The sequence below is a fragment of the Lepidochelys kempii genome, chromosome 17 (genome assembly GCF_965140265.1).
Source record: "Lepidochelys kempii isolate rLepKem1 chromosome 17, rLepKem1.hap2, whole genome shotgun sequence".
Taxonomy (NCBI): domain Eukaryota; kingdom Metazoa; phylum Chordata; order Testudines; family Cheloniidae; genus Lepidochelys; species Lepidochelys kempii.
This window is the reverse complement of record NC_133272.1, coordinates 13,068,289-13,082,947: the sequence shown is the minus strand read 5'-3', so window position 1 is coordinate 13,082,947 and position 14,659 is coordinate 13,068,289. Positions and strand designations below refer to the sequence as shown.

Here is a 14,659-nt window from a genome sequence, read left to right as displayed (position 1 = left end):
TTTTGTAGTGGTGTCAGTTTTGCTTGGGATGGCTAATGTGGGAGACAGGTCAATGTATTTATGTAATTGTCAGCTGGGAGGAAATGTCACTTATCTGTACACCTCTTTCTGGATATTGCTAGAATACCCCCAGCAGGGATGACTTTCTGTGGCTCATGTACACATGCAGATTGGATTGCACCAAACTCTTTGAAGCTTGGAAGATTTGCTAAGAGTGGAGAGTCTCCATAGGATTTGTGAATACCTTTTAGTTGTCTGGGAGGCAATATGTTTTAATGTGTAGGACACTGCACTGGGTGAGTGTCAGTCTGGATTCTTTTCCTAGCTATGCGACTGATTTACGGCCGTTAATGTCAGCTCTATGCATCAGTTTCCCTGTCTACAAAGTGTGTGGGGCGGGGGTAAACACCTTCATTTGTAAAGTGATATGAGATCTATAGGGGGAAAGCTGTGCATATTTATAGGCATAATTCTTAGAATTTAATTAGCAATGTATAATGGTGATCTACAATCCAGGGTGTTTTTAAAATAGTCCACAAACCTGCTGGCAAGTTCCTAGAGTGTTTGGGGGGTTTTTTATTGGCAGAATCTGATAACTCCGATGCAAATTCACCAATGACACAAGCTGCTTGAGCAGCAGCTTGAGGAGTTTAGGGGGAGGGATGGACAGGAACTCTTTGACAAACCTTGAACTAGACCCAGCTGCAATGCCATCAAAACTTCAAGTATGGGATCAACTGGTTGAGGTCTGGCCTGATATCACTGTGGGTAATGTAGATTCTTACTTCAGTTGCCTGCCTGTTCTGTTTTCCACATTACAGAACTTCTAGCTTCAGTCTTGCATGCCTTTTGTTGTAATGGTAATCAAGAAATGTTTAACTTCTTTCAACTCTAGCTGTGCTTACTAATTTATCCTATTACATTTGTTTTTTTGTGAATATGGGCATTGGTCTGATAATTCCTTGCGCATTATCCCCCACCATGGAGCTTGGGTGAACAAGGAATACAGTATGAGGCCTACTGAGTAAAAGCAAAATCCTGAAACAATATCTTGTAACACTAGAGTCATACGTCACTACCTGAAGAATCAGTCTTTGGAGAGTTGAGTTAAAAAGGAAGCCTCTGTACTTGTGTATGGAAGAGCTCATAAAGAGGCTCTAAAACTGCAAAATTTCCTCTGCAGAAAATCTCAACATCTCAGTAAGAGTAGGTTCAAGAATTGAAATGCCGTGTCCTCTTGACTGAGCAGGTAGGGTAACTAGTGCTTTCCCCATTTAAAGGGACGCAATATAAAGGCTAGTCACTTTCCAAGGAAAAAAAAGGAAAAACCATTCCAGGATCTACGCCATCTGTAGGATGGTCTGCGTCTATGGGAGCCTACAGTCCCCTCCCTTCCCTCATGTTTTAAAAATCAAAACACCTTTCATTTGTCATGGTAATGAAAACCCATGCAAAGCAGACCAGGAAGCACAAAAATGATCGTGTGAAAAGTGTCAAGTGCCCAAAATCGGTTTGGATTTTAGGCTTGCTTTTGGGGGGAGAAGGGTAAGATATTTTCCCCTCTTTAAATGAGGGATCCTAGGTATTCTGGGTAACAATTTTAAGGAAAACGCTTCAGTGAAAAGTGATTGGCTTTTGCCTCTTGAACACCAAATGGCTTGTGCACTAATTTAATGCACCGTCAGGAGCGATCCTGCACGGGCTGGGTTTTGGTTATGGCTTAAATATGACTTAATTTCCACACCGACTCCATGTACGCAGAAGCCAGCTTCTCTGCTGCCGCTTGTGCACATACTCCTCCCCTTTCATCACCCCCCGGCTTTCCTTTCCATGCAGGGGGAGGCGGGGACTCGGGCCGGGAAGATCTTTGACTGGCCTCCCTTCTAGCCGGAGATCCCGGAAGCATTTCAGCCCAGTACCCAGCCTTTCTGCGTCACAGGCAGCCTTTCCACCTCCTCTTCTAATTATCTCCTGTTCCTATCCCCGATGCTACCCTGCTCCTCTGCTGGGAGAGTGCAGCTGGCTCTCCTGTTAGGCACCTGTGTGTTAGGGAGCAGCTCCAGTCTGCAAGGTGAGTTCATGTGTCCAAAGCATGCCTTCCTCCGCCTTTCCGTTCCACCTCCTTTACCCTTTACACTCTTTCATTGCAGCAGAGCTTAATAAGTGGTGCCTGCCCCCACTTAATGACTTTTTCCCCTTCTGTCAGGGGCTGCATTAACCGGAACTCATTTCAAGGAAGTGTCTTCCCTGACTCTTACCACCCTAAATCCTTCTCCCGGAACAGAGACTTGAAGTACTGCCTTAAAATGAATCCTTAACTGCCTGAAAACAAGGAAGAAAGGGCCCATCTGTTCCCTTTTAAATAGATTTGAAGGAACCAGTATCAAACTCTTAAACTTATTCCAGCAGTTAGGTGAAATGAGCAATGTAAAAAGAGACCAGCACCTCCACCTCCAAACTTTGGAAAAGTTAGCTGGGAGATCCATCCCTTCACTGACTCTAAAGTGCAAGCTTAAGACAGAATCCTCCTGGATACCCCACAAAGTTCAGCTCTAGATCTGATGTTTGTGATGCTGGGGAGGCTAGGGGAATTCCCTTCCTACTCATCTTCCGTTCTTCGCACCCCCATGCCCAAATTTGTTTCCTAGCTGTAAAGGTCTGGTAACTTCCCCACTCTAATGTATTCTTCCCTTCTCTTTCTTTCTGAAGGTTTGCAGAGTCATTTCTAAATATGTTAACACAGTATTTAATCCTGGGCCTGCCCATCTCTGGAGGGGCTACTCCTTTCAGAGTTTCCCTCGTGAATCCCTGGGTCATTTGATGCAGCTGAAAAGTGACAGACCTTGAATACTTTCAAAGGAGATTCCTCTGGTGGCCTGAAATCCTGCATGTAAAAACTGATGAGCGAGACTAGATGCCAGGAGTGAATACTCAAAGCAATACCCAGGAATGCTGCTCTTTATAAATTGCCATCAACCAACCACTGAGTCTAATCTAAAGCAACAGATTGAGCTGCAGTTGTCCTCAGTGAACCCTTCATAGTGTAGGTTCTCTAACGGTTCCTTCACAATAAAACCTCTGTGCATTTACAAAACTTTCATAGGGCAGATCCAGGCTGTGTGGGCTGGGGGTGTTTTGTGCTGCTAGTCTGATTCCTTTATGTGGTTAATCTGTTGCCATGCAGAGGAGCTGTCTTTCAGATATCAGTATCTTCAGCAGCAGTGGTCCTGTAGCATATTAAGAGACCTAGAGTGAGTCACTTAGCCTCTCTGCCTCAGTTACTCCAGCTGTAAAATTGAGATAACAATACTTCCTTGTTTTCCTCCTAGGAGAGTAGAGAGAATGAGTGAATGGACTAAATTTTTCTCAGGGATAATTTCATTGATTTCCATGGAGTTACACCAGGAATAAGCTCAGTGTACTCTGTGCAAAGGACTTTCAAGATATAAAGCACTGTCTAGATGCTAGGTATAATTATCAACTTTCTATTCTCCTCCTTCCCCAGCATGCAGACATACCTCCAGCGAAGAATGTACGCACTCCAAGATTTTGTTACTAATTAATGTTATATTGTATCACAACATCTCTCATAGTTTTTGAAGATGATGGAAACATGGTACAACTGCCTGGCGGGAAGTTCCAAATGGGAGCAAATTCACCTGACGGTAAAAATGAAGGGCCTCTCCAGGAAGTGACAGTGAAGTCATTTGGTATTGACAAATATCCTGTCACCAACCGGGATTTCAGGTGAGGCCTACACTTAGCGTTTGCTTAGTTTGCAGAGACTGGATGGCGCAGGGTGGTGGAGACTTTCAGCTAGATGCAGTTGGTCTGGGTAGTGACTGAAGCTATCTTTGCTGAGTTTACCTTTGTTGGCAGCTGCAGTAAAACGTCAGCAGCCCCCCATCAATTCTCCCAGCGCCTCCCACCCACCGGCAGCCCTGCCGATTAGCACCTCCCTTCCTGCACCTCCTGATCGGCTGTTTCGTGGTGTGCAGGAAGCTAGGGTGGGGAGGGCGGAGCAAGGGCATGGCAGGCTCAGGGAGGGGGTGGAGGGGGGGCAGGGCCTGTGGCAGAGCCAGGGGTGGAGCAGTGAGCACCCCTGGCACATTGGAAAGTTGGCACCTGTAGCCTGGTGCCTGTACAAGGAGCCGCAGGTTGGCCACCCCTGCACTAGACTATGTATTGGAGGGACTATCCTGCACTGGCACAGAGATCATTCTGATATCTTAATGAGTCCTTTTTGGACGTGCCGAGAAGCTCATCTTGATTCTCAGCTATTTTGGGAGGCGATAGAACACAGATTGGGCAGGGTTATTCGCTGCCCTGGATAATTACATTTTGGGGACAGATTTGCAATAGGAGCAGTGGATTTAAGTGGTTGCATGTGGCTTTTGTTCAACGTGAATTTTTGCAAAGTGCACTCACAGCTTAGAATAGGAACTTCTAGTAACTCTGCTGCCTTGATTGGTTGGTTTTTTGGGTTGTTTTGTTTTAATAAATCTAAATAAAGAAACTCAATAAATTTTGTTTTTAAATATTAAAAAAAGTTCACATCAGTATAGCAGTTCCATTCAACCAATACAAACTGGGTCAGTTTCATCTCTAAACCTAACTCCATTGAGCTGATTGGATTTAGGGGAGGGGCTCAATAAACTATAAATGGTGTGAATAGCTCTTGTAAATTACATTTACTTTTATCAACTTCTTATGCATGTGGATCATTAAATTTTGTGGTGTTAACCTTGTGGGAGTGCTACCCAGAGACCTATATCTGACATGTTTACACCAGAGAGTTTGTTCGAGAAAAGAAATATAAAACTGAAGCAGAAGCCTTCGGCTGGAGCTTTGTCTTTGAGGATTTTGTATCCGAAGAGCTGAAAAAAAAAGTGACCCAAAAACTGGAGGTAAAGTGCATTTGGAGTGTGTAAAGTGACATGAACAATATGTTATGGGGTTGATGGTGAAAAGAGGGCTGTGGTGTTTGTCCTTGGAACTCAGAGTGGTGTCCGGATGGTGGAATAAATACAAGCAGATCCATTCCTGAAAAGTCTACTATTTATGTTGTGGCCTTATGTGAAGAAAGGAGACGTTAACTTCAACTCTAGCCAGGTGCCCAGAAGAAGGAATGCAAGCCTTTGGAAAGCTTAGGCTCCACACGGCAGGGATTAGGAGGGAATTGGATTCCTCACTGGGGAGTTTTTCACTTTATTTCCTGACCGTGTTACCTTTATTTGTTTGTCTTGCTATAAACATTAACCCCTGAGGGAAAGACTTCGTTGATTGCAATGGGTATTTTTTTTTTTCTGCTGAATACTACCACCGGGTAACAACTAGTTTAATATTTTGGCTTTTTCCCTGCCTGATTCTGCTCCCATTGAAACCAAGAGCAAAACTCCTGTTGACCCCAATAAGAGCAGGATTATGCCTTACCTGATTTAAGGCCCCAGTTTGCAGAATGTACAGTAGGGTCTGCTAGGCGAGTATGGAGAGAGCAAGGCATCTCCTGATATTTATTCAACAGAATTGCAAACAGGGAAGCCTACATTTTTAAAGGAGTTTTTTAAATCTTGAATTTTCTTTTTAAAATCAGATGCCCCCTGTACCTTACTTATGAGCTTTATCGAAATGTCTTTAAAATGAACCAGCTGCTCATATCCAGCCACAGAATCTAACCATATCCAACTCAAAAACACTCCGCATGCTGTGAAATGGGTTAAGCACTAAGAGTCAAGGCTTGAGGACGATTCAATGGCAGGATTGTGTTTTAATCTGGTCTCTTTTTTTCCTTTTTCTTAGTCTGCCCCTTGGTGGTTGCCGATTGACAATGCATTTTGGCGACAGGTGAGCAGTCCAAAGGAGCGAATTGCAATCCCATAGGGCTTCAGAGACTGTCTGCTTATGGGCTGAACTTCAGAGGGGAGAAGAAACGGCATTAATTACAATGTTAGCAATTCCACTCACATAAAAGGAGGAAATTGAGAGTTAAGCGCAGAGACTCCTCTGTGATTTTCAGAGGAGTCTCCGGGAATTAGATGTTCAAATCTCCCACTGCAATTTACTAGGCTGTGGGTGCCTAATTCCCTTAGGCTCATTTGAAAATCCGTACCAGAATAACTAGCAAAAGGAGTGGTAATCAGAAGGGCTGATGACAAGCAGCTGAGGGCACTCGCTGCCCTCCCGGCTATGCACTGTTCTTGTCCGTTTTGTTTATATATTTAGGGGGCACTGTGATTGGAGGAGTTCTGTTAGCTACCTGGATGTGATCACAGGCCACAGTTGATCTGCAGACCTGTTTGAGATCATTGTCTAGGGGATAAACTCCACTACCAGCCAAGTCTTTTTAGCAGAGTAGATAGAACTGGTGTCTATGTGTTACGCAAGTCTCTGAGGGTCTATCCTTAACTGAGACAGATGCATATCCTCCAGTCTTTAGTTAGATTGATTTCTGCCAAGTAGTCAAAGGCAAGTTGCCCTGTACCATGTAGAAAAAGATAAAAGGATGCATTTCCAAATCCTGCAGAAGTTCAGAGTATGATCTTTATACATTCATGTGAAGCAGGCTGGGCCAGTATTTCGACCACTAACCTGAGACCTAGGTTCAATTCCTTGCTCTGCCACAGACTGTCTTACTTAATATTTATCATTTGTACCCTCCCCGCCTTTCAGAAAGTTGTCTTGGGCTAATGAATGTTTTTGGTGTTAAAAAAAATATGTCCACAGATTTTTCTTGCCCCCGACCCCCCATAGATTTCAAAGGTGTTGCCACCTTAGCTGACAAGCCATTGAACGCCTGAAGTCCAAGATTCTTGTCTATTTCAGTACTTTACAGATAGGCAGAGCAAAGTGAGTGGTGGATGCTCATGGCAGCACATCATAGATGATGTGTCTAATTGTAGGCCTCCCAGACTCTATACTGTTCCCTGTTGTTGGGTTTATTTTACATAAAGTTTTTATGGTTCAATGAAAACCTGTTAAATGAAATTCTCCTCAGCCAGCAGGTCCAGGATCTGGGATAAAAACCAAGCTGGACTACCCCGTGCTACACGTGAGCTGGAATGATGCACAGGCATACTGCAAGTGGAAAGGGAAGAGACTCCCTACTGAGGCAGAGTGGGAATTTGCTGCAAGGGGAGGACTAGAGAGTATGTAAGAAAAGCTCTTTGAGCTGATCTCTTTCAAACCAAACTAAGTCATCAAATAATTATAGTTGAGTCTATGGTGGGGTGGCCTGGGATGGCAGGGGACCAGACTCAAAGCTCTACCTTCCCCTCTGCTGGGGGGTTCTGGTCTCCGCAGGGAGATGTGGGTGGAAGTCAGATTATATGACCTAATGGTCCTTTCTGGCCTTAAAACCCATGACTCTATGAAATTAGTTACATGAATACATTTTGGAGCCATCTCTCTGATTAAAGCTCTGGAGGCCAAATTCTCTTCTCAGTAATGAGAGCTGGGTCTGGCCCTTAATGTTCATGCTTTGCAGTGCATTCTGCCAGGAATAATGGGCTGTCCTGGAGTTGGCTACAAAGATGTGCTTTGCCTGAGGGAGCTGGATAGCATTAGGTGCTCAGTTATGAGGCATGGCCCTGAGAAGTGAACTTGGCTTGATCCACTTACAATTGAGATATGAACATCAAAGCTTGTGGAACTCATTGCAACAGGACGTCATTACGGCCACAGGTGAAATCCTGGCCCCGTTGTAGTCAAACGGGAGTTTTGTCACTGACTTTGATGGAGCCAAGACTTTGTCCCAATAGTTTAGGAAGATTCACAGAGGGATTGGATGTTTACAGGGATAACAAGAATATCCAGAGTTATAACAGTTAATGCAAAATTTAAAAGAAGAGTGTGGGAAGGGATTACAAAATCTCATGCTGCAAGGTTTAAACCATCTTCTGTTTGAGATTGAGATGTGACCTGCCATGTGGGGCAGATTATCTCACATGGGCCTGCGTGGAGTTTCTTGCATCTTCCTCTGGAGCATCTGGTGCTGGCCACGGTCAGAGATGGGATACTGGACCAGGTGGACCCATGGGTTTGATCAAGTGTGTCAATGCCTGTGTTCCCACAGTTTTTTCGTAAGAGAAGAGACCTTAGCTCTGACATCCAGGTCAAATACCAGCTCCAAATTAATGTCCATCCTAAAAACTCCCCCTGCATTTTCAATCAGGTACAATATTCCTCTTCACTTCACAACAGTAAGAAGCCGGCAGTGTCCTACTCCAGAGGCAGCTGCATTTTAGTGGTGGATGAACTGATCCCCATGTGTAGTTCATGTTTGTAAATCACTATGCGCAGAAACTGTGATTATTTTTTCCCAAAGAGTCTATGGCAGCTAGATGTTCAAATCTCCCATTGAAATTTAGTAGGCTCTAGGTGCCTAATTCCCTTAGGCTCCTTTGAAAATCCTCACCAGAGTAACTGGCAAAAGGAGTGGTAATCAGAAGGGCTGATGACAAGCAGTTTAGGGCACTGACTGCCCTCCCAGCTATGCACTGTGTCCTTTAGAGTCAAAATGTTTATTTTTAAAACCAATGTATGGTTTCCTTTTGAACATAATGTTCATATTGGATCAGACCAATGATCCATCAAGCCCAGTATCCTGTCTTCCGACAGTGGCTGGTGCTAGATGCTTCAGAGGGAATGAACAGAACAGGGGAATTTATCAAGTGATCTTTCCCTGGTCATCTATCCCAGCTTGTCGCAGTCAGAGGTTTAGGGACAGTCAAAGCATGGGGTTGTGTCCTGGACTGTCTTGGCTAATAGTCACTTCCTTATTTACTTTCTCCACATTGGTCATGATTTTATAGACCTCTCTCATATCCCCCCTTAGTCGTCTCTTTTCTAAGATGAACACTCCATCTTTTTAACTTCTCCTCAGATGGAGGCTGTTCCACACCTCAACCTTTTTTTGTTCCCCTTCTTTGTACTTTCCAATTCTAATAGATCTTTTTTGAGATGAGGTGACCAAAATTGCATCACAGTCCTCAAGGTGTGAGCGTACCGTGGATTTATATAGTGGCACTATAATATTTTCCATCTTGTTATCTATCCCTTTCCTGATGGTTCCTAATATTCTTTTAGCTTTTTTTGACTGGTGCTGTACATTGACCAGATGTTCTCTGAGAACTATCCACAATGACTTCAAGATCTTTCTTGTGCTATAACAGCTAATTTAGACTCACATCATTTGTATGTATAGCTGGGATTATGTTTTTCGTATGCATCAGTTTGCATTTATCAACATTGAATTTCATTTGCCATTTTGTTGCCCAGTCTCACCCAGTTTTGTCTGATCCCTTTGTCACTCTTTGCAGTCAGCTTTGGACTTAACTATCTTGAGTAATTTTGTATTGTCTGCAAATTTTGCCATCTCATTGTTTATACCTTTTGCCAGATCGTTTATGCATATGTTGAACAGCACTGGTCCCTGTACATCAGTGAGAAAGGGTAAAGCTGACAGTTCCTACTGGTATCCTGGTTTGATCAGGAAGGAAATAATTGGTCCCGCCTCTTCTTTTTTGACAGGCAGAGTATATCCTTGGGGGAACAAATTTCAACCAAATCGTACAAATCTCTGGCAGGTAGGGTCTTAATACCATCATGTCTGTTACGGGTTGTCTTGATGGCTTATTGATGAAGAAAAATGTCCTAAAGTGACCTAAGGAAACATTTAGCTAGTAAATCATACTGACTTGTCTTCAAGATATTGAACATCAGCTGGTAGGGCTCCCAGGTCAGTTGTTAAATTTGCCACCATTTGACTCTCTTCCCTCCCCCTCCACCCCCAATCTCCAGGATTTAGAATTTAAAGGTAATATTTATCCATAAATACTTAATATTTATACAGAATATCCTTGCAAGGTGGCAATCTCACCCTGCTCTCTATGGCGGAAGTGGAATCCAGATTCCTCAACATTTGTGGCTGTTGAGGTTCAGAGTTTCACGAGGGAGGGATCTCCCTGTTTAGCACTTGGAATGGTTGAACTATTGTTTCTTCATACTGAAATATCTTCACGTTGTGTAATTTACAACTGTTAGACTGTTTCCATTATTTTAAGCATGAGGAGGTTCTGTAAAGCACAAGCTCCTTTCTGTGCCATCCTGGGTGAGGTTTATTTGGGTTTTTTTTCTTCGAGTAAAATCCTCTCTTCACACAGGGAATCTTCCCAAAGATTGATACGGCAGAAGATGGTTACCATGGTGTTTCCCCAGTGAACGCATTCTCTCCTCAGAACAACTATGGTATGGACTAGTAGGCACCTTTGCCCCAGTTTGCAAATGAATTCTTTTGTTAATTTCAATTTAGAAATAATAAAATAACGCCTTAAGATTGTAGCTGGACTTTAAAACCTAAACTGACATGGAGTTTCTTGGCATTTAGATATGTTGATGCTGGGCACATTGAGATTTCTGAATGCTGTTTAAATTGGCTGATGTTGACATGAGACATTTTAACACAACAGGCATGACATTGCCTGCAATGATTTATAATAATGATACTTGATGACTTTTTGTCCTTCAGTAATGCTTTTCAGCTGAGAATCTCAAAGCAGTTTATTAATATTATCTAATTAAGCTTCACAATGTCCTTTTGAGGGTAAGCAAGCATTATTACCCCCACTAAATAGATGGTCACAGCGAAGTTTGGTGATCTGCCCAAGGTCACGGTGAGTGTGTATTAGAGCTGGGAATAAAACCCAGAGCTTCTGATTCCTGGTCACCTGCTCTAGCCATTAGACCATGCTCTTCTGATGGCGTCTTAAACAACCCTCACTGCACCAAAGTGCTTCCAAAAGGGCTTTGTATTGACAGTGTATGTGTCCTCCTATGGATCCTAATTAAGCAATTTCTATATCTCAGGGCTCTATGACCTGTTAGGAAACACCTGGGAATGGACTGCATCAGAGTATCAACCTCATGGACCTGTATCAAGGCAGCGTGCCCAGAAAATGCACGTCCTGCGAGGTGCATCTTGGATTGACACAGTGGACGGATCGGCCAATCACAAAGCTCTTGTTACTACTAGGTAGGTTTACTTACTGCTGTGGCCAGGTGCTATTTTGCACCACATTGGGGGGCTTATAGTAACTTAACCTTCATTACATAGATTTATTTAAAACTTTTTGCTATTTAATAATTATTTACTTTTAACTAATGTGAAGACCACTTTATTATTATTTATTAATAATAAATCCCCAAACACTTCTCAAATTCTGTATGGACAGCAGCCAATCCTGGAATGAAGGCCAGATGCCAGCTAGTGTATAACACCCAATACAACAGTGTGAGAGGGAAGGGAAAATAACATAAGGATAGAAATTATAACAATGAAGTGTAATTAACAGTGGGAAATAATGTTCAACTGTTTTAAATCATACAGACAAACTCATTTTTGTCAGCGATTATGTAAATGACAATTTCTGAATAATTAAATTGCTTTGCCTTCCTTCTCCATATTAATTATTGTCAGAAGATCTCATTTAAAAAGCCCGGGGGAGGAACTGCATCACTCATCAGCCCCTTTGCAGCAATTCTGTACATCAAGTGGTAGATTTTCCCAAATGCTCTGCTCTCATTTAGACCCCTAATTTAAATGGCCAGATTTTTTTTTAATTAGCACACAGTATGTTGATGGTTGAGTTATTTTGAAAATCTGGCCACTTACTTAGGTGCCTACATTGGAGCTGAGCTCTTCGAAAATGGCCCCATGTGTCAGTATCATTTTAGGATTGGCTGCCTTTCTGGAAGATTTGCTTTAGTCAAAGACAGGTTAGTGGGCTCAAAACAGGGATCACTATGGCCTGTGTCATTGAGGGGGTCAGATTAGAGGATCTAATGGTCCCTCCTGGCCTTAAAATCTATGACTGAATCGACATAGGAGGGGTTTTTTTGTCCTTTCCCAGGATGGGAAACACACCAGACTCTGCTTCAGATAACCTGGGTTTCCGCTGTGCTGCCCACATCCTGAGTCGGAAAACAGAGAGTAAAACAGAGCTGTGATGACATCACTTATTGGAATGGTCCTGAGACGTTTTCTCCCGTGGAGACGCCAGCGATTCCCTGTAGCTATGTTGGATCGAAGTTTGGCGAGTTTTAAAAATAAACATTTGCTACTAATGGTCAGTGTCAGAGTGGAGAGTGTAGACACTGAGCGTGGTTTTGTCCAGTTGTCTCAATTCTTTTTGACTTTTTAAGATGCTGCTGCTGCTCTCTTTTCAGCTAACTTCAGCCATCCATCCCCGTGGGCCCAGTCCTGCAAACACCTACACACGTGAGTAGTCCCAGGGACACGGATGCTGCTGCTCATGAGTCAACTCTTGCAGCCTTTGCTTAGGCTCTTACTTGCCTAAATTCCTTTTGGAAAAAACTGGGAGTTTTGCTTGAGTAAAGATTGCAGGACTTGGCTCTGTAGGAGTAAGAACTACTCATGTGAGCAAGGATTGCACTTGTTCCTGCTGGTAACTGAGAAAGACAGGAGTGGGCTGAGCCAGAAATTCCTGAGTTCTAATCCCCGCTCTGACTCAGGGACACTTTAGGTTTGCTACGCTACACTCTTCTCCACCCCCCCACCCCAATCCTCTGTGGTCGCAGCTCCACCTGCGCCACTGATGGCGGGAGAGCTAGTGTACATCAGCCACGGCTCTGAGCGCTGTTCCACAACACAGCGTCTAGAATCATGGAACTGTAGGGCTGGAAGGGACCTTGAGAGATCATCCAGTCCAGGCCACAGCACTGAGGCAGGCCCAAGTAAACTTAGACCATCCCTGACCGCTCTTTGTCCAACCTGTTCTTAAAAACTTCCTGTGATTCCACCCCCTCCGTTGGAAGCCTGTTCCAGAGCTTCACTGTTCTTAGAGTTAGAAAGTTGTATTCTCAGTAAATAACCTAAATGTCCCAGGCCCGTGCCAGTGACTAGCCTCCACAAACATTCCCATTCTTGCTATCATCACCCATGCTGCCGTGGTGGGAAATTTTAGGAAGCAAGTGCAATGTAGACACAGCCAAGGTGACCTGACGCCAGTCTCTTGTGCCCAGATTATCCAAAATGCAGATGGGACCTAGTGGGATTTTCAAGAACACCCAGGCATCTGACGCCTGTTGATTTAAAATGGGAATTAAATCAAGCTCCCATTGGTTTAAAAGCACTAGGCACCTATCTCCATCTTTAAGTTGATAAATACCTCTGACAATCTGCCCCTTAACCTCAGCTCTACCTCAGTTTCCCCACCTCGAAAACGGGGATAATAAAACATACTTACCTCACAAGGTTATTGGGAGGACGAATTACTTATTGTCTGTAAAGCATTTGAATATAAATGCTAAGCATTACGGCTGAGGTTTACAAAAGGGGGTGAGCTAAAGGAGTTAGACATCTAACTCCTATTGGCATCCAGTGGGAGTTGGGCACCTAAAGTCTTAGGCCCCTTTACAAATCCCAGCCTAATATGTTACTTGACAGAATGCAACAGGCACTAGCTTACCAATGCCACGTCACACCAGCTAAGTAAAATGAAGCCTATTTATTGACTTGTAAACAGTTTACAAAACAGACATAAATAAACTGAAGCCCTTGACCATTTTGCCCAATGTGAGGTCTGTGTATTAGCCCTATATCTTTTAAAATGTCTCCTAAATACACATGCAGTACACAGGTCACCATTAGCTGCAATGTGCATTTTCCGTCATTCAAAGGCTGTTTAAAAACTCAGCCTAAGTTGTAGATGCATAAAATGAATTGTTACTCTTCAGCATAGTGCATTAAAGCTTTGGAAACAAAACACCTGTCGCACTTAAGGCATCGTTTATAGCTTGACTGGTTACAACAGTGGTAACTAAGGCTGGCCGTGATAATGACATAATGGAATCTGTTGGCTAGGAAGAGTGCTATGTGAGATACTAGTCACCGGTCAGGATATGCCCTATCCCTGATAGAAAGGAAGGAGCCAATCGAGTCCCTTAAGATGAAGGCTCTGATTTCTGGTTTCACATGCAGGTGGCCTTTTGCCATTTGGGGGATTTGGACGGGTCACTTTTTCCTACTGACACAAATTTGAGAGTGGTGGTTTTGTCACAACTTTCCCCCCTCACTCCCCCCCCACGGTTTGGTGGACAGGAAGAGAAGTTTTCCTCAGCTTGTATTAAAGGCTGAGTTATAAACTGCCAATTGTACTACAGCCCAGGGGGGAGGCTTTTTTTTTTTTTTTTTTAATGTGAAAAATGTGTTAGCCCCAAAGCTAAATGAAGCAAGAGCTCAGTGGATAATACCTAGCCTTTATACAGCACTTTCCATCCGTGGATCTCAAAGCGCCTTACAAAGGAGGTCAGTATCATTAGCCTCATTTTACAGATGGTAAAACAGGCAGTGAACACTCGCCTTTGCAGTGGGGCACCCAAACCAGGGTACTCGTGCCCTGAAAGACTCGATTTTCAAAAGTGATACGGGATAAGCCCACCGTACTTAAGGCCCTGCCAGTGAAGGCTGGTCCCAGAAGCTTGGAAACGTGGGTCTCTAATAGCAACAGCCACCTCGTAAAAACAAAGCTTGACCAGCTTTTTCATGTGGTTTTTAACCTCAAGCAATTGAACGTAACTGGTTAGTATTTTGTGAGTGTCCCATGGGTGGGGCTGCTTTCCACACCCCTGTCCCCTTTCCTCC

At 43.6% G+C, this 14,659-nt stretch overlaps 1 protein-coding gene across 2 annotated transcripts; it reads left to right on the top strand.

Moving 5' to 3' along the window:
- Positions 1 to 1,869: 1,869 nt before the first annotated feature.
- SUMF2 (sulfatase modifying factor 2) lies at positions 1,870 to 12,126 on the top strand. Of its 2 annotated transcripts, XM_073315131.1 has the most exons (9): positions 1,870 to 2,071; positions 3,594 to 3,747; positions 4,793 to 4,907; positions 5,800 to 5,844; positions 6,995 to 7,145; positions 9,529 to 9,584; positions 10,161 to 10,245; positions 10,864 to 11,029; positions 11,907 to 12,126. In XM_073315131.1, exons 1-9 carry the CDS (start codon positions 1,987 to 1,989, stop codon positions 12,001 to 12,003), a joined length of 954 nt encoding a protein of 317 aa, XP_073171232.1. In that variant the 5' UTR covers positions 1,870 to 1,986; the 3' UTR covers positions 12,004 to 12,126. The 2 variants fall into 2 exon arrangements, with proteins under 2 accessions (XP_073171232.1, XP_073171233.1); XM_073315132.1 differs by lacking the exons at positions 6,995 to 7,145; positions 9,529 to 9,584.
- The last annotated feature ends 2,533 nt before the right edge of the window (positions 12,127 to 14,659 follow it).